Source organism: Hyla sarda, chromosome 4 (genome assembly GCF_029499605.1).
Source record: "Hyla sarda isolate aHylSar1 chromosome 4, aHylSar1.hap1, whole genome shotgun sequence".
Taxonomy (NCBI): domain Eukaryota; kingdom Metazoa; phylum Chordata; class Amphibia; order Anura; family Hylidae; genus Hyla; species Hyla sarda.
The window spans coordinates 154420597-154443798 of NC_079192.1; the positions used below are offsets into that span (position 1 = coordinate 154420597).

The following is a 23202-nucleotide window of genomic DNA, read 5'->3' on the forward strand; positions in this document are numbered from 1 at the left end:
GATCATTTTTCTTGAGGGTGATTTAATTTGCCCATTGATGTATCCATATGCGACTATATACCTTGTTGATAGGATGATGGGCCCCTCCTTCTAATTTCATTATTTCTTGGCTATTGCTCCAATATTTTTATGCTATATTTTATATCCCCTGATGAAGTGCGGGGAATAGCAATCTGCATCGATTGCCCGCATGGAAACGCGTTGGGAATAAGGACTTAGTAGGATGTGTTTGTGATTAGCGAGCACTGTCTTTGAATAGTCAGTGGAGTATGGTGTACTCTATTAAATCAATACTCCACTGTGATAACAAGTAGGAGCATATTTATTTATCATGTACCATCTGTGTGAACACACGGCTGTATTTACTGCTACATAACAGATAGTATTTTTTGTTTTCTACCACTTTTGTGCACTATTATTTGTTTTTTCATCTATTTTTAATCATCTCTAGTAAAAGCTATGTTTTAACAAGGCACCTCTGTCCAAGATTGGACATTAGTTCTTTCCTATGACAATGCATTGCCAATGCCAAAACCTAGTGGAGATGGGCTAGGGGGAGAGGTTGGTGTGCCTCTGGTGACATTTAAGGGTGAGGGATCAGCAGTGAGCTTTATGTCCCAATCCTGTGAGCCTAAGAAGGATGAGGGATCAGCAGTGAGCTTTATGTCCCAATCCTGTGAGCCTAAGAAGGATGAGGGATCAGCAGTGACCTTTATGTCCCAATCCTGTGAGCCTAAGAAGGATGAGGGATCAGCAGTGAGCTTTAAGTCCCAATCCTGTGAGCCTAAGAAGGATGAGGGATCAGCAGTGAGCTTTATGTCCCAATCCTGTGAGCCTAAGAAGAATGAGGGATCTGCAGTGGGCGTTATGTCCCAATCCTGTGAGCCTAAGAAGGATGAGGGATCAGCAGTGAGCTTTATGTCCCAATCCTGTGAGCCTAAGAAGGATGAGGGAAGGAGTGATAGCCCTGTGTATGATGCCTGTATTGTTATGTCTGGAACTGAGGGAGAGGAGGCTGGAGATGCTAGTCCTCCTGGGGGAAATGTGCTCCCTGGTGCCCAAGATGGGGAGAGGGAAATGAGCATTTCCGGGGAGCTCTGCGCAGTGACCCTTCCCTTGAAGGGCTGAGACAACGTGCTGAACATACAGGTGTTGACACAGATGGGCATCGGCTATATTGGGAAAATGATATCTTGTACTGGGAGTCCCTTTCCAAAGGCATGCTAGGGGCCCAGGAGAGAGAAAGGCAGTACAGGAAAGAGCCGCTGAGGTTGGCACACAATTTCTACTGGCCGGTTATGGGTACTGCTGTTGCCAATTATTGTAGATCTTGTCGTGTCTGCCAGAGGGTGGGTAAGTCTGGGGATGTTACTCGTGTTCCTCTAGTTCCCCTACCAGTCATATCGGTACCCTTGAAACAAATAAAAACATTTGCAGAATCGGAGGGCAGAGACTGGGAAAAGTATTTACCCCATCTGTTATGTGCTTACCGGGAGGTTCCCCAAGAGTCTACAGGTTTCTCACCCTTTGAGTTATTGTATGGTCACAAATCGCAGGGACCCCGAGATTTAGTTAGAGGAGAATGGGAAGGGGGGCCACCTGCCCCTGAGACTTCTGTGGTGGAATATGTTCTGAGATTCAGGGATAGAATGCAGACATTGACTGGGCTGGTACATGACAACCTCACAGCAGCACAGTCCAGGCGGAAGTACTGGTATGATCGTGTCAAGGAGAAATAGAGGAGTAATGGAGACAGATCTATCAGCCTGGAAAGGCAAGATCTCCCTGTCCCCATATAAAGGGGGAGGTGTCAGGCCCAGGCCTGAGTATTAAATCATATATGTGTATTATAATTGTACTGTGTGCAATGTATTATCCAGGACATGGGTGAGGGGTCATTCAGACGGTGTGTCCCTTTTGTGTATTGCATTTTTATTAGGGACCTGTGTATTGCATTTTTATCTGGTTGTTTGTTTGAAGTTAAGGGCTCCTTTGAGGCGGCAGGATGTAAGGAATCTCTGGCCCCATATGTGAGATAACAGATGCCCCCTGGGGGGATCAGAGGGGAGGGGGGAGTGGAGCTTCCCTCCAAAAAACAAGCAGATATGATATTTAAACAATGCTAGACTCAACGCTTTGGTTGTTAAAGATCTGTGCCCCAAGCTGACAAGACCATCCTAAGGACAGCTGGAGACTCATTCTCATGGTCTGCTATACTATTACGCTGTAAGAACTTCATTTTTGCTTTTCTGAACTTGTATTGCTAAATTTTTTTATACATTTTTGTAACTGTATGTCATTTGTTTATCTTTATGCATAGCACTGTGATACCTTTTATCAGATTAAATGTTTAATTAATCAGCTCTGGTCTTTGATCTCTAAATATATGAGCTCACCTTTCTAAATGCAGCTCGGGTGAAACACGTTTATCTAAGGGTTAATTTGGTGACTTGCTGGGACTAGTAGTGGAAACCCAGAGGTCTGGTGGCCTTAACCCTTGCGCCATCACACTCTCTCTAGCGTCTTGGCTGGACCGATAGGGTGTGATCGTGACAATACTTTTTTACCAATGTATATTACAATTATACATATAATGGTCTACATTATATAAAAAGTTTTTGTTGATGACAGGTACACTTTAACAAAGAAGACAGAGGATTTGCTAAAGGAAAAAGAGATAACAGAACAAATTGTGACTGCTTAAAGAAATGATCTACAATCACCTAGATTACTGTGAAACCAGAAAATCAGGCAGAATTGGCAGATTGATGATAAAGTCCATTGCAACATGGGTCCATGGAGAGTCTGAAACTAGTAGAATTAATAACGGGCCAGCAGGTCTTTAGTGTGACCCCCTATCTCTGGCACAACAGCCTGTGACATCATAAGCCAGGGATGGCAACTAGATTTAATGAGAAATAAAGTTCTCAGTTGTATATGCTCTCAGATGGTTAGCTAACTTGATAAAATACCCCCAGGTAAGTTTCCATTACAGTTGCACGAGTCTTTCCAGGAGGAACCTCTGGGATAAATAATGTTTCGAGGTTAAGGAGCTTGATCATTTTGATCAAAAGACTGAGGCAAAGCATTTTTCTTAACATTATGGTTTGCAGGGCAACTATAGATAAGGAAAGCAAATCAGGAGGAAAACAAATAGCAGCAAGCTTGTGTTAAACCATGTGTGAACTGCAAGCAGAGAAAGTTTTGGGGTATTAGTTTAAATTGTTATACAATGTCAAGCCCTCCTCCAGCAGGTATCTACAGTCCTAAAGTGTATCTGTCATTTCAGTATGCACTGTCCTGTGTGTATACATGAGAACCAGTGCTATTTTTTTCATTTTATAATTAGAGGTTTCTTTTTTTAGCAGATTTCTGCATTGCAGGCTTCATTTCTAATTGGCAGTTCTCTAAGAGCTGCTGGGCGGAGCTTCTTCCTCCCCTCTCCATAGACTTTTATTGGCTTGTCTTGCAGACACAGGGCAAAGCTGAGCTGATCTTCAGAGTGGAATACAGTCTCACATGAGAGGCAGAGGGGAAAAAGCTTGATAACAAGAAAGAAGGGCAAGTTTGTTCAGATGGCAGTGTCTATGGGCTACATCAATATTGTAGCTCTCCACATGAGAAAAGGCTTTTCACTGATCCCTTTCTATAAATGAACAGTCCTCAAACAGTCCTTAAATGAAGTATTATTAGTTACTACAGTATGCTATTCATTGATTTAGGATTTAATCACTTTTTATGCAGTTTTATGTTGACCCTCGTCACTCTCGTTTGGGTTTCTAAAAAAAAAAAAAACTTAATCTAGGTATGACTTGTCTTTTTTTGTGTTCTCCTGTTGTTGTTCCACTCTGATTATTCTTTCTTGTTTTGTTTTAGGTATAACTGTACTTTTATCTCTTACTGTATTCATGTTGCTAGTAGCAGAGATTATGCCAGCCACTTCCGATTCAGTTCCATTGATAGGTAATGTTTTTTTTCTATTTGGATAAACAGGCAGAAAGAAAGAGACATGATAGACAAAGATGTAAATTAGAAAGGAAAATTATATAAAGCTCTTCATGAATCCCAGAGCAGAGGATCATTTACTTAAATTAGTCAATAATGATATGACTGTTCAGTATTGTGTTTCTGCATTTATTTAGCAAAGTATAAATTCAAAGTAATGTCCTATTTGTGGTATTTTACCAAATGATGTATTATTATACAATAGTAATAGGATGTGTTGCACACTAAAATATGCAGCAGGTATAATAGAGTCGGGATTTACACAGTTCAGTTGCATATTGTATTTACATTGAATACATGTGCTATGTTGATCATTACTAAAATTTAAATCTTACATAAAAAAAAAATTTTATACAGAAAAAGCAGACAGATGTCTGTTAGCATTTATATTACATGTGCAATATTCTGCTCCCCTTGGTTCAGTAAAACCATTGGGGGCCTGTTCTTACCACTTAGGAATTTTTCTCCTTTCTGCTGTAATAGAAATATTTATGGACATTTATCAACGGGTTTAGTCAGGTTTTCTTTACTATAATTGTTGCAAAATTGTCGCAACTGCGACTACACGATTTTTCGTGCGACATTTTGACTGGAAAGCGAGAAAAGCAAGTTTTCCTAAAATTTACTATGTAGTAATAATTTAAAAATGGACTACGAGTAGTCAGGTATTTATTAACTGCGACAGTCGCAACTGCGCAAAAAAAAGTCACAACAGCGTTAAAAATTGACTAAATTTACTCCAGCTCAAACATGGAGCAGAAAAAGCTACTACCAAAGTAAAAAATTGCTTACGTGAAAGAAAATTATCAACAGGCTGAAACCAGTTGATAAATACGTTGCATATAAGCAAAAAAAAGTAAGGAAAAAATTACAAAAAAAAAGAATACATAAGCAAACATTGATAAATGTCCCTCATTGTTCTCAATCACTGTCTTACACCATATCCCATGTGTAAACTTGGTATATACTGTATAGTTGGATTGTGAATTATATTACACTCAAAATCACTTTAAAATTATTTAGAAAAACAGAGCACATTTTTTTCAATAGCACCACACATGTCCTTGGTTTATGTGTGATATTTCAGTTCAGTTCCATTTAAGTGAATAGAGCCAAGTTGCAATACCAAAAACAACCTGAGGACAGGTGTGGTGCTGTTTTGGGAAGAAATCAGCTCTGTTTTTCTATTTCCTTTAACATAAATTGCATGTCTAAACTTATGTAATAATTCTTAGTCTTCTGTTATCATTTTATGTTTTTCAGCCCAGTACTTTGCCAGTACAATGATAATTGTGGGACTATCTGTGGTTGTAACGGTTATTGTGCTGCAATATCATCATCATGATCCCCATGGAGGAAAAATGCCAAAATGGGTATGTTCTTAGATTTATGAATACACTGTAAACTTTGGGAATCATGCATGAGCAATTTAAAGAACACTTAGGGGGACATTTATAAAAGCATTTAGTAGGTTATTTTTTCTTTTTTTTTTTGCTTAAAATTGTCTCAAAAAAGTCGCATGAGTGACTACTCTATTTTTTGTGCGACTTTTTGATTGTGCTGTGCCGTAAGCATTTATCAAGTTGGAAAGTCGCAAAAAAGTCGCATCGCATGAAAAAACTTACCAAATTTACTCCAGCTCAAACATGGACCAGAAAAAGCCACTACCAAAGAAAAAAATTAAAAAATTGCTTACGTGCAACAAATTTATCAACAGGCTGCAACCAGTTGACAAATAAGTCGCACATAAGCAAAAAAAATTGTAATGGAAAAATAACTAAAAAAAAAGGAATACATAAGCAAACATTGATAAATGTCCCCCTTAGTTATTTATGAAGATCTCGTGAAACTCCTGTGAAAATGTATTTCTCATTGCCCTTAAAAGGGTATTCCACTGGCCAGCGATCGGAACATTTAGTTCCAAACACTGTGTGTGCGCTGCGGGGTCGGCCATGCTCCCTAGTGACTTCAGGCCATGCCTCCTCAATGTAAGTCTATGGAAGGGGGTGTGACGGCCACCATGCTCCCCTCCCATAGACTTGCATTGAGGGGGCATGGCCTGGTGGTGTGGCCGACCCCTGCAGTGCGCACACAGCATTCAGAACTAAATGTACTGAATGCTGGCCCGTTGACGTATTCCCTATCCACAGCATAGAAGTTAAGCTTTAGATCCGTGCTGGGACCCCCACAATCTCCTCCCCAGCTCTCTCCGGGAACAGGGTGTGTCAACCCCCGCACGAAGCGGTGGCTGATGCACCTCCTTCATATATGTCTCTGCGAGAGCATTTCGGCAAACTCTCCCATAGAGATATATTAGAGATAAGCGAACTTTTCAAAAAATTTGATTCGCCCGATTCGCCTAATTTTCCGAAAAAGTTTGCTTCAATCCGAATTTTTCACGCCAAATCAATATTAAAAAAGGCTATTTCTAGCCTACATACAGCCTCTATAGGGGTATAGAACACTTTGCTGTGTTCTAAAACGCATATGGAGTGTGCTGGGGTAGGGAAATAATACTGTTATCCAGAATAACATGCAGATTACCGGCATCACTTTTAGAATCACTGCCGCACAGCAGCACAATGACAGAGCCTGGTGGTGGCATCAGTGTCAGGAGAACATATAGTAACTGAATGACATAGCGTGGAGGTGTTGGCAGCATGAGGACACCATATAGTGGCTGAATGACACAGCTTGGAAGAGGCTGAAGCATGAGGACACCATATAGTGTCTTGAGTGACACAGCATGGAGCTGTTGGCAGCATTAGGAGACCATATAGTGTCTAAATGGCACAGCGTGGAGGTGTTGGCAACATGAGGACACCATATAGTGGATGAATGGCACAGCCCGGAGTTGCCAGCAGCATGAGTAGGCACTAGGCCTTCACAATCCCTAAGATTAAAAGATGAATTAAGAAATTTAAACCGAAGATTTTGGATAGCGGGTGCTACCTATGAGAAAATTTGAAATTCCCAGACCCAGGCCCCACAGTGGCATCAGTAACCCATATATTGCCTGAATGACACAGCCTGGAAATGGCTGATGCACGAGTACACAGCAGGGCTTCACAATCCCCCCCAAAAAAACACAACAATTTTATAAATTTTTGAAAAAGATTTTGGATAGCGGGTGCTACCTATGAGAAAATGTGAAATTCCTAGACCCAGGCCCCACAGCGGCATCATTAACACATATATTGCCTGAATGACACAGCCTGGAGTTGGCTGATGCATGAGTATACACCAGAGCTTCACAATCCCCCCCCCCCCCCCCCCAAAAAACACAATTTTAGAAATTTTTGAAAAAGATTTTGGATAGCGGGTGCTACCTATAAGAAAATTAGAAATTCCCAGTCCCAGGCCCCACAGTGGCATCAGTAACCCATATATTGCCTGAATGACACAGCCTGGAGTTGGTTGATGCACGAATACACAGCAGGGCTTCACAATACCCCCCCCCAAAAAACACAACAATTTTAGAAATTTTTGAAAAAGATTTTGGATAACGGGTGCTACCTATGAGAAAATTTGAAATTCCCAGACCCAGGCCCCACAGCGGCATCAGTAACCCATATATTGCCTGAATGACACAGCCTTGAGTTGGCTGATGCACGAGTTTACACCAGGGCTTCACAATCCCCCCCAAAAAAACACAACAATTTTTGAAATTTTTGAAAAAGATTTTGGATAGCGGGTGCTACCTATAAGAAAATTTGAAATTCCCAGATTCAGGCCCCACAGCGGCATCAGTAACCCATGTATTGCCTGAATGACACAGCCTGGAGTTGGCTGATGCACGAGTATACACCAGGGCTTCACAATCTCCCCCCCCAAAAACACACAATTTTTGAAATTTTTGAAAAAGATTTTGGATAGCTGGTGCTACCTATAAGAAAATTTGAAATTCCCAGACCCAGGCCCAGCAGCGCCATCATTTTTTTATTTGAAAATTAAAACAAACTTTGAGTGTCCCGGACCCCATCGTGTGGGTACAAAGGACCAAATCCAACAAGCCCCCACAGCAACATCAGTAAAGCATATATTGCCTGAATGACACAGCCTGGAGTTGGCTGATTCAGGAGAACACAGCAGGGCTTCACAATTCCCCCTCAAAAACACCACAATTTTAGAAATGTTTGAAAAAGATTTTGGATAGCGGGTGCTACCTATTAGAAAATTTTAAATTCCCAGACCCAGGCCCAGCAGCGCCATCATTTTTTTATTTGAAAATTAAAACAAACTTTGAGTGTCCCGGACCCCATCGTGTGGGTACGAAGGACAAAATCCAACAAGCCCACACAGCAACATCAGTAAAGCGTATATTGCCTGAATGACACAGCCTGGAGTTGGCTGATTCACGAGTACACAGCAGGGCTTCACAATTCCCCCTCAAAAACACCACAATTTTAGAAATGTTTGAAAAAGATTTTGGATAGCGGGTGCTACCTATGAGAAAATTTGAAATTTCTATAATGCAGGACGGTGGACCACCAAAAGACATTCTTCAATAAATTAATTATTTATGAAATAAAGAAGCAGAGTTCATCCCTCTCCGTATTTTTGGGGAATATTTTACTTAAAAAATCACACACAACAAACGTTCAATAGTGTAATGGTTATTATTCTGGAAAATTCAAGTTTATTACAGTGATAATTATCTGAAAATTTGAAAAAAAAAACACTACCCAAGAGTGTTTAATAACCCCATACATTGCACGATAAATGTTGAAATTTAAATTAAGCATGTATGTATGTATTTCAAAAATCCTAAAATTAAAGGCCCAAGCCCAGAAGTATCATGAAGTCGAGGAGTTTCTGAAAGACACAGGAGCAGTCAGGGTAGGCATCAGCAGTACGCAAGAGGCATTAATAACCCCTTACATTGCACAATCAATCGCGAGATCGAGCAATAACAGGTGTGTTATGCCATCAGATGTCTGGGGCTGCACGCGCGCTACACTGAACGGACCAGCGTGTGTCTATCTTTCACCGACAGGTGCGGGTAACCCGCTGAACCCCGTTCACGATAGGGATCAGGGATTGCAATTATTTGTCAGGAGAGAAGAATCACAACTAAGTGCGGGTCAAAAGCTAGGGTTCATTAAGTCCCTGCCCTTTGTACACACCGCATGCCTCTACCACCGATTGGATGGTTTAGTGAGGTCCTCAGATCGTCCCCGGCAGGGTAGGAGAAGGCCCTGGCAGAGCACTGAGAATTTAAAGATCATTGTTGAAATTTGCATTAAGCATGTATTAGCTACTGCTAAACTTCCAAAAATTAAAGGCCCAAGGCCAGAAGTGTCAGTCAGGCAAGTAGTTCCTGAAAGACACAGAATGAGTCAGGAGCAGGATTTCACAGTACCCAAGAGGGTTTCATAACCCCTTACATTTAAAGATGAATGTTGAAATTTGCATTAAGCATGTATTAGCTACTGCCAAACTTCCAAAAATTAAAGGCCCAAGGCCAGAAGCATCAATGAGGCAAGTAGTTCCTGAAAGACACAGGATGAGCCAGGAGCAGGCAATGGCAGTACCAAAGAGGGTTTCATAACCCTAATTGATTTACCAAGAGGGTTTCATAACCAACCATAATTGGGAAATGTTGGTGTAGCAGCATGGTCAATCTACTCTAAGGCATCTGGCATTGGTGGCTGGAAATCCTGGCTGATCCATCCCTGATTCATCTTGACAAACGTCAGTCTCTCCACATTTTTAGTGGACAGACGAGTTTGCCTTGGGGTGACTATGGCCCCGGCCGCACTAAACACCCGCTCTGATGGCACACTACTGGCCGGGCAGGACAGCTTTTCCATGGGCAAACTCTGCTAGTTGCGGCCATAAATCAAGTTTGGCTGCCCAGAAATCCAGCGGATCTTCAATGGTTGTTGGCATGGTCATGTCAAGGTTTGCCACCACCTACTGGTTCAGGTCCTGCTCCATGTCTACCTGCTGCTGATGAGTTGCTTCACTATGCGGGTGAAGAAAGCTACTCATCAGTGACTGTAGACTCAGGCTGCTGCTGATTGAGCTGGTACTGCTCCTGCCACTCCTCCCCTCCCCAGCAGCCATGGCAGTGGAAGGTGAGCGCAGAGGGCCCCCCGAGTCAGACCTGCGAGTGGATGGACCATGTGGCCGATAGGCATCAGCCAACTCATTACGTAGAATCTCTCTGTAGTAGGTCAGTTTGTCCTCCCTCTCAGTGGGTGTAAAAAAGGCCCCCATTCTGGGACGGTAGCGAGGGTCTAAAAAGGAGAAGATCCAGAAGTCATCCCGCTGACGAATTTTGACAATTCGGAGGTCACTACGCAAGCAACTGAGCATGCATCGTGCCATTTGCGCCAGTGACTCGGAGGGACTACCTGCCTCCATCTCCACTGCATACTGCCACGGTGTGTCTGGGTCCTCTGTCTTGCCTTCCTCATAACCCTCCAGCTCCTCTAGCTGCTCCTGCTCCTCCTCTCCTGTCTGATGACTAGAAACACCGGCCATCTCATCCAAACTAAACTGTGCTCCGCTCTGCCCCTCATTATCCTCCTCCAGTTCAGCCCCCACAGGGCTCATGTAGCCTTGAGATGTAGGCGCAATGTCTCCATTACTGTTACCAGCCATGGTTTCAATCATTTGTTGTAGGAAATGTAGGAGTGGAATTACGTTGTTCATGGCGTAATTCAAGCGACTTATAAATAATGTGTTTCCTTGCCATTCTCAGGCAACCAGATTCAACATGTGCGCCATGCAGGGCGCATGTTTCACACTTCCTTGTCGCAGCGCGGACACGATGTTCTTCGCATTGTCGGTCACCATGGTTCCCATTTCCAGATTTCGTGGAGTAAGCCATACTCGGATTTCTTTACGAATGAACTTTAGCAATTCTTCCCCTGTGTGACTCCGTTCGCCAAGGATAACCATGTGATGAACAGCTTGACACCGCCGTGCCCTACACACATGGTACGATGAAGGGCCACCGAGATTTAGACGTGCAGTGGAGGCCGAGGATACGGTGGAGGATGAGGAGGTGGCGTCGCACACTGTAACAGGACCAACTGCCTGGGAGCGAGAGCGTGGAGGAGGAAGCAGTGTGACCTGTCCAAGTTGCTGTTGTGGCTGTGCAGGAACAACATTTACCCAGTGGGCCGTAAAAGACAAGTATTGTCCCTGCCCATAGTTACAGCTCCACACGTCGGCATTGCCGTGCACTTTTGAACACACCGACAGGCTCAAGGAATGGCCCACCTTCTCTTGTACAAACTTATGCAGGACTGGTACTGCCTTCTTTGCAAAGAAATGATGACTTGGGACTCTCCACCTCGGCTCGGTACAAGTCATCAATTCTCTGAAAGGTGCAGAGTCCACCACTTGAACAGGGATGGACTGCAACACCAGCAACTTGGACAGGAGCACATTCAACTTCTGCGCCGTTGGATGAGTGGGCGCATACTGTTGTCTCTTGGACATGGCTTCGCCGATGGCTTGTTGGCGGAATAGCTGACTAAAAGCGGGAGAAGCAGGAGCGACAGAAGGAGGTTTTGACACACAGTTCCCTTGGGCTGAGGTGGTGGAGACTTGGCTGGATGAAGGAGGGAGTGGATGGCCACTGGGTGATGCAGCAGGCTGGACCACTACATCGGAGCTACAGTTCTCCCAGGCCGCTTTATCGTGGCGAAGCATGTGTTGACGCAGGGCCGTGGTGCCGACATTGGGACTGTGGCCACGCTTCACCTTCTGCCGACAGATCTTGCATGTGGCTACGTGAACCTCCTCCGGATGCCTTATGAAAAACTTCCACACCGCCGAGTAGCTGATTTTCCCACCCGCAGTCCGCACTAATTGACTGCTACTGGCGCCGTCTCCAGGAACCCCTGTTCCACTACCTCCCGGAAAGGTAGGCTGCCGCGAAGCAGGTGGTCTCCCCCGGGCACGTTTGGCTCCTGAATTTCCACTCCTGCCACCATGCTGACTTCCAACCTTGCTACCGCCTTGCTGCCTTAAAGGCAACCTGCAACTCTCTTCTCCTGATGATGATGAAGCCCCTTCTGCACCCGGCTCCCAATTGCGATAGGCTTCATCCTCATCAACAGGTGTATGCACGTCACTGATGGCCTCCTCAGGTTCCCCAACAGTGTCTGCTTCAGGACCCTGAACACTTGCAACACCGCCTCCCACGTCACTCTCCGCATCACTACTTGGCCGCCTAGTGGAGCAAGCGGCGCATGTCTCCTCTCCTTCTTGGCTGTCCAGTAGCTGCTGACTTTCCTCTATTAGATTGTCCTCAGTAAATAGTGGAGGTGAACCCACAGCATAAGATACTTCTTTAGGAGAGGGAACAGCATAGGACAAAGGCAATGGGAGGACACGGACTACTCCCGGGCCATGCCAACTGAGGGTTGTGTCTGAGGAACCCACCGACTGTTGACTGGGGTGTCAGATGTCACTTGTGATGATGTGGATGAGCGTGTTAACCAATCGACAATGGCAGATGGGTTGCTGGTGGAGACACGACCGCTGGCTGATAATGGGAGCTCATGCCTCTTGCTGCGACTCCTGCTGCCACTCGCCCCAAGTCTGCTACCATCTCTGCCTGAAGTATTTAGGCCCCTGCCACTCCTCTGTGCACATCCTGGCACTTCTCTGACTGACATACTTAGTGCGTTTATGAGGGTATTACAATACGCTACACTGCTCTTTAACCCCTTAAGGACTCAGCCCATTTTGGCCTTAAGGACTCAGACAATTTAATTTTTACGCTTTCATTTATTCCTCCTCGCCTTCTAAAAATCATAACTCTTTTATATTTTCATCCACAGACTAGTATGAGGGCTTGTTTTTTGCGCGACCAGTTGTCCTTTGTAATGACATAACTCATTATATCATAAAATGTATGGCGCAACCAAAAAACACTATTTTTGTGGGGAAATTAAAACAAAAAACGCAATTTTGCTAATTTTGGAAGGTTTCGTTTTCACACCGTACAATTTATGGTAAAAATGATGTGTGTTCTTTATTCTGAGGGTCAATACGATTAAAATGATACTCATTATTACATACTTTTCTATTATTGTTGCGCTTAAAAGAAATCCCAAACTTTTAAACCAAATTAGTAAGTTTATAATCCCTTTATTTTGATGACCTCTAACTTTTTTATTTTTCCGTATAAGCGGCGGTATGGGGGCTCATTTTTTGTGCCATGATCTTTACTTTTTTTTTACACCACATTTGCATATAAAAAACTTTTAATACATTTTTTATAATTTTTTTTAATAAAATGTAATAAAAAAGGAGCAATTTTGGACTTTTTTTTTTCCGTCCACGCCGTTCACCGTACGGGATCATTAACATTTTATTTGAATAGTTCGGACATTTACGCATGTGGCGATACCAAATATGTCTATAAAATTAATTTTTTACGCTTTTTGGGGGTAAAATAGGAAAAAACTGACGTTTTACTTTTTTATTGGGGGAGGGGATTTTTCACTTTTTTTTTACTTTTACTTTTAAATTTTTTTACATTTTTTTTACACTTGAATAGTCCCCATATGGGACTATTCATAGCAATACCATGATTGCTAATACTGATCTGTTCTATGTATAGGACATAGAACAGATCAGTGTTATCGGCTATCTTCTGTTCTGGTCTGCTCGATCACAGACCAGAGCAGAAGATGCCGGGAGCCGGACAGAGGAAGGTGAGGGGACCTCCGTGCGGCGTTCTGAATGATTGGATCCCCGCAGCAGCGCTGCGGGCGATCCGATCATTCATTCAAATCGCGCACTGCCGCAGATGCCGGGATCTGTATTGATCCCGGCACCTGAGGGGTTAGTGGCCATTGCCGGCGGGTCCCTGGCTGCGATCAGCAGCCGGGATCAGCCGCGCATGACACGGGCATCGCTCCGATGCCCGCGGTTATGCACAGGACGTAAATGTACGTCCTGGTGCGTTAAGTACCACCGCACCAGGACTTATATTTACGTCCTGCGTCCTTAAGGGGATAAACAGTATTTGTCTAGAATAGCAGCAGGTGATTACTTACGGCTGTCCTTTCACAGTATGTAGGCCCTTTACAGATTAACAGATACAAGATGGTACAATACTTGGATGTACGTATGCGGTTATGTGGTATGCACTGATGAGGGCAGTAAGATGCGCAACTATACGCAGAGAAAACTCTGTAATTTTGTAAAACACCAGCCGGTGGATACTATTGTTTGGACTTTGACGGTATGGAGCACCTTGACAGATTAACAGGTACCAAATGGTACAATATTTGGATGTACCTATGCGGTAAGCACTGATGACGGCAGTAATATGCGTAACTATATGCAGAAAAAACTCTGTATTTTTGTAAAACACCAACGGGTGTATAGTATTGTTTGTACTTTGACGGTATGAAGCACCTTGACAGCTTAACAGGAACTAAACGGTACAATACTTGGATGTACCTATGCGGTATGCACTGATGAGGGCAGTAATATGCGTAACTATACGCAGAAAAAACTCTGTATTTTTGTAAAACACCAGCGGGTGTATACTATTGTTTGGACTTTGACGGTATGGAGCACCTTGACAGATTAACAGGAACTAAACGGTACAATACTTGGATATACCTATGCAATATGCACTGATGAGGGCAGTAATATGCGTAACTATAATAACTCTGTATTAAAAAAAAAAAAAAAAAACAACCGGTGGATACTATTGTTTGGACTTGCACAGTATGCAGCCCCTTGACAGATTAACAGCTACAAAATGGTACAAATGCACTACAGTCCACTGAACAATCACATATTTCTGAACAGCAGCAGGATCCAACAGTGCAGCACCACAAAAAAAACTAAAAATACAAGGATTAAACCCTAAATTGCACTCTGTCACACAATTCTGAGCAGCAGAGGATTTGTGGAGCAAAAAAAAACTCAATTGGGCTGAAAAATGAGGAGATAAGATGCTTCAGAAAGTTCAGGCAGCTTGGAAATCTGTATGAGGCAGCTGACAGCTATCTGCCCCACTTTGCTATCAATGATCCTTCTCAGTGTGAACAGCAAAGCACTCTGCACTCCTGTCTTTCCCTAATGCTGATGTGACTAGCAGTTGCAGTGTAATGCTGTGGTATGAGCTATTAACACACACACAATCCTGTCCTCTCCATCTGAGTGCATAGATGAAATGAAGAGAGGCAAGATGGCCGCCGATTATATAGGGGCTGTGACATCACAGGGGTCAGTGAACACTGATAGGCTGCATCTCACATGTGGTTCAGGGTCAGCCCGCCTACCTTAATTCCCGCCGCTGTTTCCCGCCCTCCCATAATCCCCTGCCCCATGTATTCACATGTGGATCCGCCATATTCGGTCTCCAATACCCTGGAACGCTGTAAAAGGGAGCTTAATGAAGCGATTTGCACGATCGAATCGTGGCGATATTTGCATTCCTTGCGAATATCGCTCATCTCTAAGGTATGTAGTGGGGGCATGTCGGCCGCTGCTTCCTGCGGGAGTCGAAGTGGTCTGTTCCTGGGGAGAAATGACAGGATAAGTTTTTGTACATGATAAAAACAAATTCTTAAATACTTTTGCATGGCTTACAGCACTCAAATTAGTAATGCCAGCAGTACTGCTTCCATGACATTCTCTTATCTTCTGCTCCTGGGAAGACATGACAGTGCCACTCACTAAAGATCGGAGCACCAGTAGGATGAATAGTCACTGCAATATTTATTCATTTATTTATTCTAATGCTACAGTTTGGTAGCATTGGGAAAAGGATGGGGTTGACAGAAGTTGCACTGTTTCCCTGCTGAAAAGTATTTTGAAATATTAATAGGAAAATTACATTAGCTCTATCTAAATCAAGTACATTTGTAATCCATTGAAAATACTTTTCCTCCTGGTGGGTCTTCAAATTGCCTCTTGCATAGTGATTGTGAGGTGCAGCATGAGGTTCCAGTATTCTTAAAGCTCATGTGGTTGCAAGTGCAATTAAAAATGACTTGCTTACAAACAGGAAGAGAAAGCAGCATGTGTAGGAAAATTTTAACTAGTACAGTATAATTTTAAGGATTCTGCATTCTGTTCATGTATGAAAACATTTACCGTATATATACATTTGTAAGCTTTGCAATTAAATATACTATCAACACCAGAACTGTGAACAGACGTTGCTTCTGTCTCACCGAAAGGAAATGAGCGCTGTGAATTTGGATCACTTCTGCTGATGCTTACTAATGCTTAGTAGAAACACGTATTAATTATCTTATGTTCATTTACATATATTGGATCTATAAACAAATAGACTTAATGAGAAAGCCTTAAGCTGATATCTGCTTTAAAGAAGCAGCCCTAGCAGAAAATCCATTCCGTGGCCCATTAGCCACCTCCATGATGTACATTGCTGCATACATATTTATTTGTAAAAGTATTGTAAATTGTAAAAAGTCTATAAACTTGGTATCACCATAATTGTAAATAGTTTTTACAGTTTTTGGCTATGTTATGATTTTTTTTGGGGGGGAAACAGGACACAGACCATTTTGGGCTTGAGATCACAGCCAATTTTTGTTTTTTTTCAGAGGTAAGGACCGGCAGCTGCAGGACTAGGAAATTATGTGCAGGTGCGGAGAGGAATTGTCAACAAGTGTAATCTGAGTTTGTAAACGCTTCAGAAGGTGCTGAGTCTGTACAGGCACAATAACTAGCAAATGTAGAAAGTAAATAGCAGACTGCACTCACCATGCGTGTTGAGGCTTTATTGTAGCAGACAAAGCATAATCATATTCAGCAGGCAGACTCAAAGAGGACAGGGGCGCAGGACAGATCCGTTTCGCTCGACTTGCGCAATTCCAAAAGCTGACACTCGGTGTCTCATCTCTGTGAGAAGCGCCGGAAAGGTTTCCATAGTAACATATAAACAAATAGCATCATGTGATACAAAGGGAATATGACGTAAGTGCAATGATAAGTACTAACAAAGGAAAGTAAATAAACAAAAATTTACAGAAACGGGGCAAGCTCGTTGCGGTCGTTTAAACCTAGCGCTCCAGTAGTGTCTAGTTTAACGATCCATTTGGCTTCCCTCTGCAACAAAGTAACATGTCGGTCTCCACCATGCAGTAGTAACACAATATGGCACTCTTGATCCAGATGGTGGGTGCACGAGTAGGGTCCCAATCCTTACTTAAATACTATAAATGACTCGGCACTCAACATAATGCTTAAGTGGGATTTATTTCATATGCAATCCAAGTAGATAACGTTTCGGTCAGGTATTGACCTTCATCAGATCTGAAGGATATACAATAATGTGCTAATATAAGTGATACAATAACATAAATAAAAATAATCAAAATAAATATGAAGAGGACATAACAAATAGCTGGAACCGAGAAAAATGTCTAGAATGTATACTAAGGAAAAGCAATGTGTTTGTTTATAATACACACATGAGAATGACTAATAATCAAGAAAAAGGAGAATCAAATATCATGTGACAGATAACGATATTTACAAAATAATACTAGTAATGTGGCAAACCATTGCCAATGGGGTCTGATCTAGTCTCCACCATGCGGGGGTACATTCTCTCTTGCAAATCGCAGTGTTGCAATCCCCTCTGTGCGATTCTCTTAGCTAGGCAATTAACCTGGGGCGCCAATTCCGGTCCGTATAGAGCGAAAATGGTCACCAATACAGACGTGGAGTTGCCGAATGGTTTTGCCCACGTAAAAGAAACCACACGGACAAAATAGAACATAAACAACAAAAGTCGTGCGCCAAGTGATGAGGTGGTTAACAATGTGTGTATGACTGCTTAGTTTTACATGCTGACATGCTGCATTGTAGGAACGAAAGGAGCAAGTTACCTTTCAATCTGGATAGCCAATTCTGTGTTTCAAACAATTTGTGTTCATTAGAAGATCTTTTCAGTTTGTCACCTATGTTGACACTTTTACTGAAAGTTATAAGTGGAGAATGTTTAGTGGCTTCTTTCAAGTCCACATCTGTTTCAAGGATGTACCAGTTGCGGCGAATAGCATCAGCTACCACATTATTTAGATTAGTGTTATCTAATGAGAAAGTCATCCATTTAACTTGATGTTCCCTTTGTTGGAGGTGTTCAAAAAAGAAACAAAATTAGATCAGTGCCATCCCAAACCACTAAAATATCACCAACAAAACGAAATTTTTTTTTATGTGTTTGACGAAAGGGTTAGTTGTTCAAGGGCAGCTAAAAAACAGATTAGCGTAGGTGCTAGCGTCCATGGCTGTGCCGGTCACCTGCCCATACTAGTCCTCGCTGTCCTTGAACTCATTGTGAGATAAAATGAAACTTAAAGAATAACACACAAAATTAATGAATTGGGGGGGGGGGGGGTTCTTGGAGAAGCTCGCAAATAGCCTGTACACCCGCATCGTGGGGAATGCAGGTGTACAGGCTCTCTATATCAATGGAAGCGAGTCTATAAATTTCCTGCGAACCAAAATCCTCTAGATGACATAAGAGGTCCCCCGTGTCTTTAATGTATGTAGGGGTGTATGGAACAAGGGGTTTGAGTAACCATTCAATGTATTGGGATAAAGGTTTTCGTTTTTTTTTTCTCTACAACTTTTAAGAGAGAAAAATCTTTTATTTTTCCATCCACAGAGCCAAATGACGACTTGTTTTTACTTTTATGCAACCGATTGTACTTTTTATTGACATCTTTCTTTTCTCTGTAAAATGTACTGTACAACAAAAGCATTATTATTAGTGGTGGAAAATTTTAAAGAAAACTGCATTTTTGCAACTTTTGTAAGTTTTCTTTTTAACACAGTACACTTTACAGTAAAATGACTTGTTCTCTTTATTTTGTGTGCCAATAAATTAAAACATTACCCATATTTTCATGCTTTACTATAATTGCAATGCTTTTAAAGGGGTTCTCTGGTGGAAAACTATTTTTTTTTCAAATCAACTGGTGCCAGAAAGTTAAAAAAATTTGTGAATTACTTCTATAAAAAAATCGTAATCCTTCCAGTGCTTATCAGCTGCTGTATGCTCCACAGTGCTCTCTGCTGACACGTTTGTTTGTGTCAAGAACTGTCCAGAGCAGGATAGGTTTGCTATGGCAGTTCCTAAAACAGACAGAGATGTCAGCAGAGAGCACTGTGGTCAGACAGAAAATAACTCAACTTCCTCTGGAGCATACAGCTGCTGGATTAAGATTTTTTTATAGAAGCAATTCACAAATCTAATTAACTTTTTGGAGCTAGTTGATATGAAAAAAAATTGTTCTCCACCGGAGTTACCCCTTTAATAAAAGTCATACTGATATAAAACAATGCTTTTTTTTCTTTCTTAAAAACTTTTTTTTAACTTCATAACATTGATAAATTGAAGCAGGACAGACTCCCTCTGATGACCAGACTAATTATGTCAGGTCTTGGCGCACTGCAACCTGGGAAATCCTGAGACATGAGTAATTTTGTATGCTGTTAAAAATAAATAGAATTGTGAGAAAACCGTTACACACAGGTACAGACACTATATTATGAACTACACTAACTTTACAGCCTCTGTAGCACAGTCAAATAAAAGTAATCCTGGAATACTGCTTTAAATGGGTTATCCAGGAAAAATCTTTTTTATATATATCAACTGGCTCCAGAAAGTTAAACAGATTTGTAAATGACTTCTATTAAAAAATCTTAATCCTTTCAGTACTTATGAGCTTCTGAAGTTAAGGTTGTTCTTTTCTGTCTAAGTGCTCTCTGATAACACAAGTCTCGGGAACCGCCCAGTTTAGAAGAGGTTTGCTATGGGGATTTCCTTCTAAACTGGGCGGTTCCCGAGACGTGTCATCAGAGAGCACTTAGACAGAAAAGAACAACCTTAACTTCAGAAGCTCATAAGTGCTGAAAGGATTAAGATTTTTTAATAGAAGTAATTTACAAATCTGTTTAACTTTCTGGAGCCAGTTGATATATAAAAAAAAGTTTTTTCCTTAATAACCCCTTTAAGCTAAAAACATAAACAACTAGGTAAGCCTGTAGTATACAAGTGGACTCCAGACTACAGTCAATAGTTAAACAGTCTGTATTAGGACTGATGTGGATTCAGAACAGAACTAAAATAACTTCAGCTTCCCTGCAGCTAGGACATGCCATCACTTGTTTATCATTGCGTTCTCTCGGAACTCGATAAACACCTGGCGTTAAGGGCCTGAAACATATCTCTATTTAAATGAATTAATTATAGCAAGTAGCTGGGAATATCACTATATAGGTAACATCTCTGATAGAGCACTTTTAAAACAACAAAAAAATTCCAAGAAAACCTTTGCTTCTTTTTCTTTATATTCTGTCCTAGCATTAAGCTTTGGATTGCACTTAGCCGAGAAGCAGTTTATGTATCTTAAATAAATATTTGTAACGGTTTGGCAAAAAGACTGAAATAACATCCTTGCATTTTTAATACATGTCTCTGCAAATCGATTTTTACCTGTGAACTGCTGTCACTTTGATTAATTAAAAGATCTATAATATTTTTTATAGTGAAACAAATAACTTAATCTTTTTATCTTTAAAATGGCTTCAATACCTATCACAGCATGACTCAGATGCTTCTTACATAAATTGCAAGCAGATTGGCTTCTAAGTAACAAAGCAGAACTGCAGTCACATCGGAGAAGCACTCATCGTTTCCGATACACAAACCAGACATGAGCACTGATAATAGAATGTTTCCTGCAGATAGGATAATTGGAATACCATAATTAAAATAATAGGGATTGGTTCTAAATCCCTTTATCTTTCATTCATCAGGAACAAGCACAATAGATTTTTTGGGAAGTTTCCCCACACTGCCAAACCTCCAAGAATGGGATAGAGCTTCTGATTATGTATAACAGATTTATTTTAAAACACACAACGCGTTTCAAGGCCAGGATGGCCTTTTCATCAGAGACTCCTTCTGGATTTTTAAAATTAACACTTTGAATCCAGAAGGGCTTAATGAGATGATCGAGAGAACTGTTAGATAATTTTATTCTGTACTGGTATTTATCTATTTATTGGAGATCAATTTATTTTTAGTGGTTGTATTATATTGTAATCTGTCGCTTTTTGTTGTACTTGTATAGTGAAACTCCCTGTGACATGTACTCCTCCCATTTTTTGGTCATTTCCACTTTTGATGTGCATTTCTATTTCCCTTTTTCCCTATATATATACTGCCAATTTTATATGTTTTGCACGCCGGATGAAAAGGCCATCCCGGCCTTGAAACGCATTGCGTGTGTTTAAATAAATCTGTTATACATAAACAGCAGCCCCATCCCATTCTTGGAGGTTTGGCAGTGCGGGAAGACTTCACAAAAATTCTTTTGTGCTTGTTTCCAATCTGTTACATGCCATACCGGCGTGGGATGCCTGCAGCAGCCAGATAGCACTGTGTGCGATCTCCTTACTGTCTATTGAGTGTTGTGCCTCTGTATTGCACAACTTTAGAAGGTGAGCACATTACTTACCTTTCCTATTATATACTCACTGGTGGTCCTGCACATGGAAGCGCTCCTGTTACCCTTTGTTTATCTTTCATTGATCATGCTTATAAAGTACGTGTTTTATGTAAGGAAACTGAAATATTGGTATTGGACAAATGTTGGTGCATATATTGAGTCGTGTATGGAGTTTGCTGTAATTAATAAAATTACAATCATACCTTCTGATCTTTATTGTTCTTCTTGAGTCCACACAATGTCAAATACCAAATTGAAAATCCTTTTATGCCATTTAAACTAAATCTGTCAAGCCAAAGTGAAATATTTTGACATATTGCTTAAAGCAGACTTACCAATATGAAAACTGGTGTAAATAAGCACATGTTAGAAAGGAGTAGGCATCATGAATCAAAGCTTACTTTTTTATTTTAATAGCTCTCTGAATCAGACATATAAGCCTTGTTTTTTAAATTAAAGAGACTCAAGTGCTCAGAGGCATTTCCCAGCATCGCATAAGAGCAGGTACATCAAGCCCCTGTCCACTTGACTGTCAGTTAACAGGGGGGGGGGGGGGGGTGAATGCATGCAGGTACAAAAATGGTGGCATGGGCTAGAATTACCTGGGCTCTTGTAATGCTGTGTAATGTCCCCCTCCCCAGGACACTCGACATTTGGACATTAACAGTAAGGCTTATATTGCATTCATGTAGAGGACAATTAAAATAAGCCTTATCTAGCCATGTGCTTATTTACACCCCCTTTAATAAAGAAAGTACTTTGAAAATACAAATAGAATATACTTTTAGCATATACTATAGCATATACTTTTTATATTACTCTCAAAGATTTTAAAAGGACAGAGCCATGTGTAAGCAAGACCACCTCTTTATGTCCCTGACTTAGTCCCTGACTAAACATGAATTAGGTGAGGGGGATTTTAAGCCATTACTTGGACACCCAACTATTAGACATAAGCACTGGTTACCTTTTCGATATTGTTAAAGGGTAAATAAAATTACTCAAATGCAATTATTTACCATAAGATATTTTTCCTAATGGGATAGGACAGGGGGAGGATTTTCAATGGGTGCAGTGGCATACATTTGCAATTTTCAGCTGTAAAATTTTGGTGGGCCAAATGCATTGGGATCCTAACCTTTACTATTCATGGTACGACCCAAGTTGCTTCAGATGATGTTCAGAAGAGTCAAAACAATAACCTAAACTTACTTTTTTTTTTTTTTTTTTTTTTTTTTAAGGAATCAGGAAATCCAGGTTGATCCTCCTGTAATAACATAATTGAGTTTTTGGATTAATCAAAGTCCTAATTTGGACACAATAATGAGACTGTGCCTACACTGAAAAGAACAGTTTGTGCATGAAATCTACTGTCTAAATTATGGTTTCTGTAAAGAAGAGTGTTCAGACAAATGCATGTTCCCTTTTTTCTAATATTCGCCTTTATTCAACAATCAGATACTATTCACAGTGACAAATGTGCAATTACATTCTTCCAAAAGGAGGAAATGCTTTTGCACATGGCTGTAATAGAGCATGTCAGTTCCTAATATGCTATGCTATTTATCAGTAGAATAATGCATCCTACAAGCTAGAAGTAAAACCTGTGTCCATTGTCAGACTGTTAATAGCTTAAAGGATAAATAAAATGTACATGGAGATAAAAACCCATCTAGTTAGTGATGATTATGTATAGATGTCTGCATGG

The 23202-nt window shown here is 41.3% G+C and overlaps 1 protein-coding gene across 4 annotated transcripts in view; it reads left to right on the plus strand.

Moving 5' to 3' along the window:
- CHRNA7 (cholinergic receptor nicotinic alpha 7 subunit) overlaps positions 1-23202 on the plus strand; it is a 247095-nt gene that overhangs the window by 217105 nt on the left and 6788 nt on the right. For all 4 annotated transcript variants that reach the window (XM_056572456.1, XM_056572459.1, XM_056572458.1 and 1 more), the window contains 2 exons: positions 3877-3963; positions 5269-5378. In XM_056572456.1, coding sequence (XP_056428431.1) covers positions 3877-3963; positions 5269-5378 — 197 coding nt within the window. The remainder of the gene's footprint in view (positions 1-3876; positions 3964-5268; positions 5379-23202) is intronic.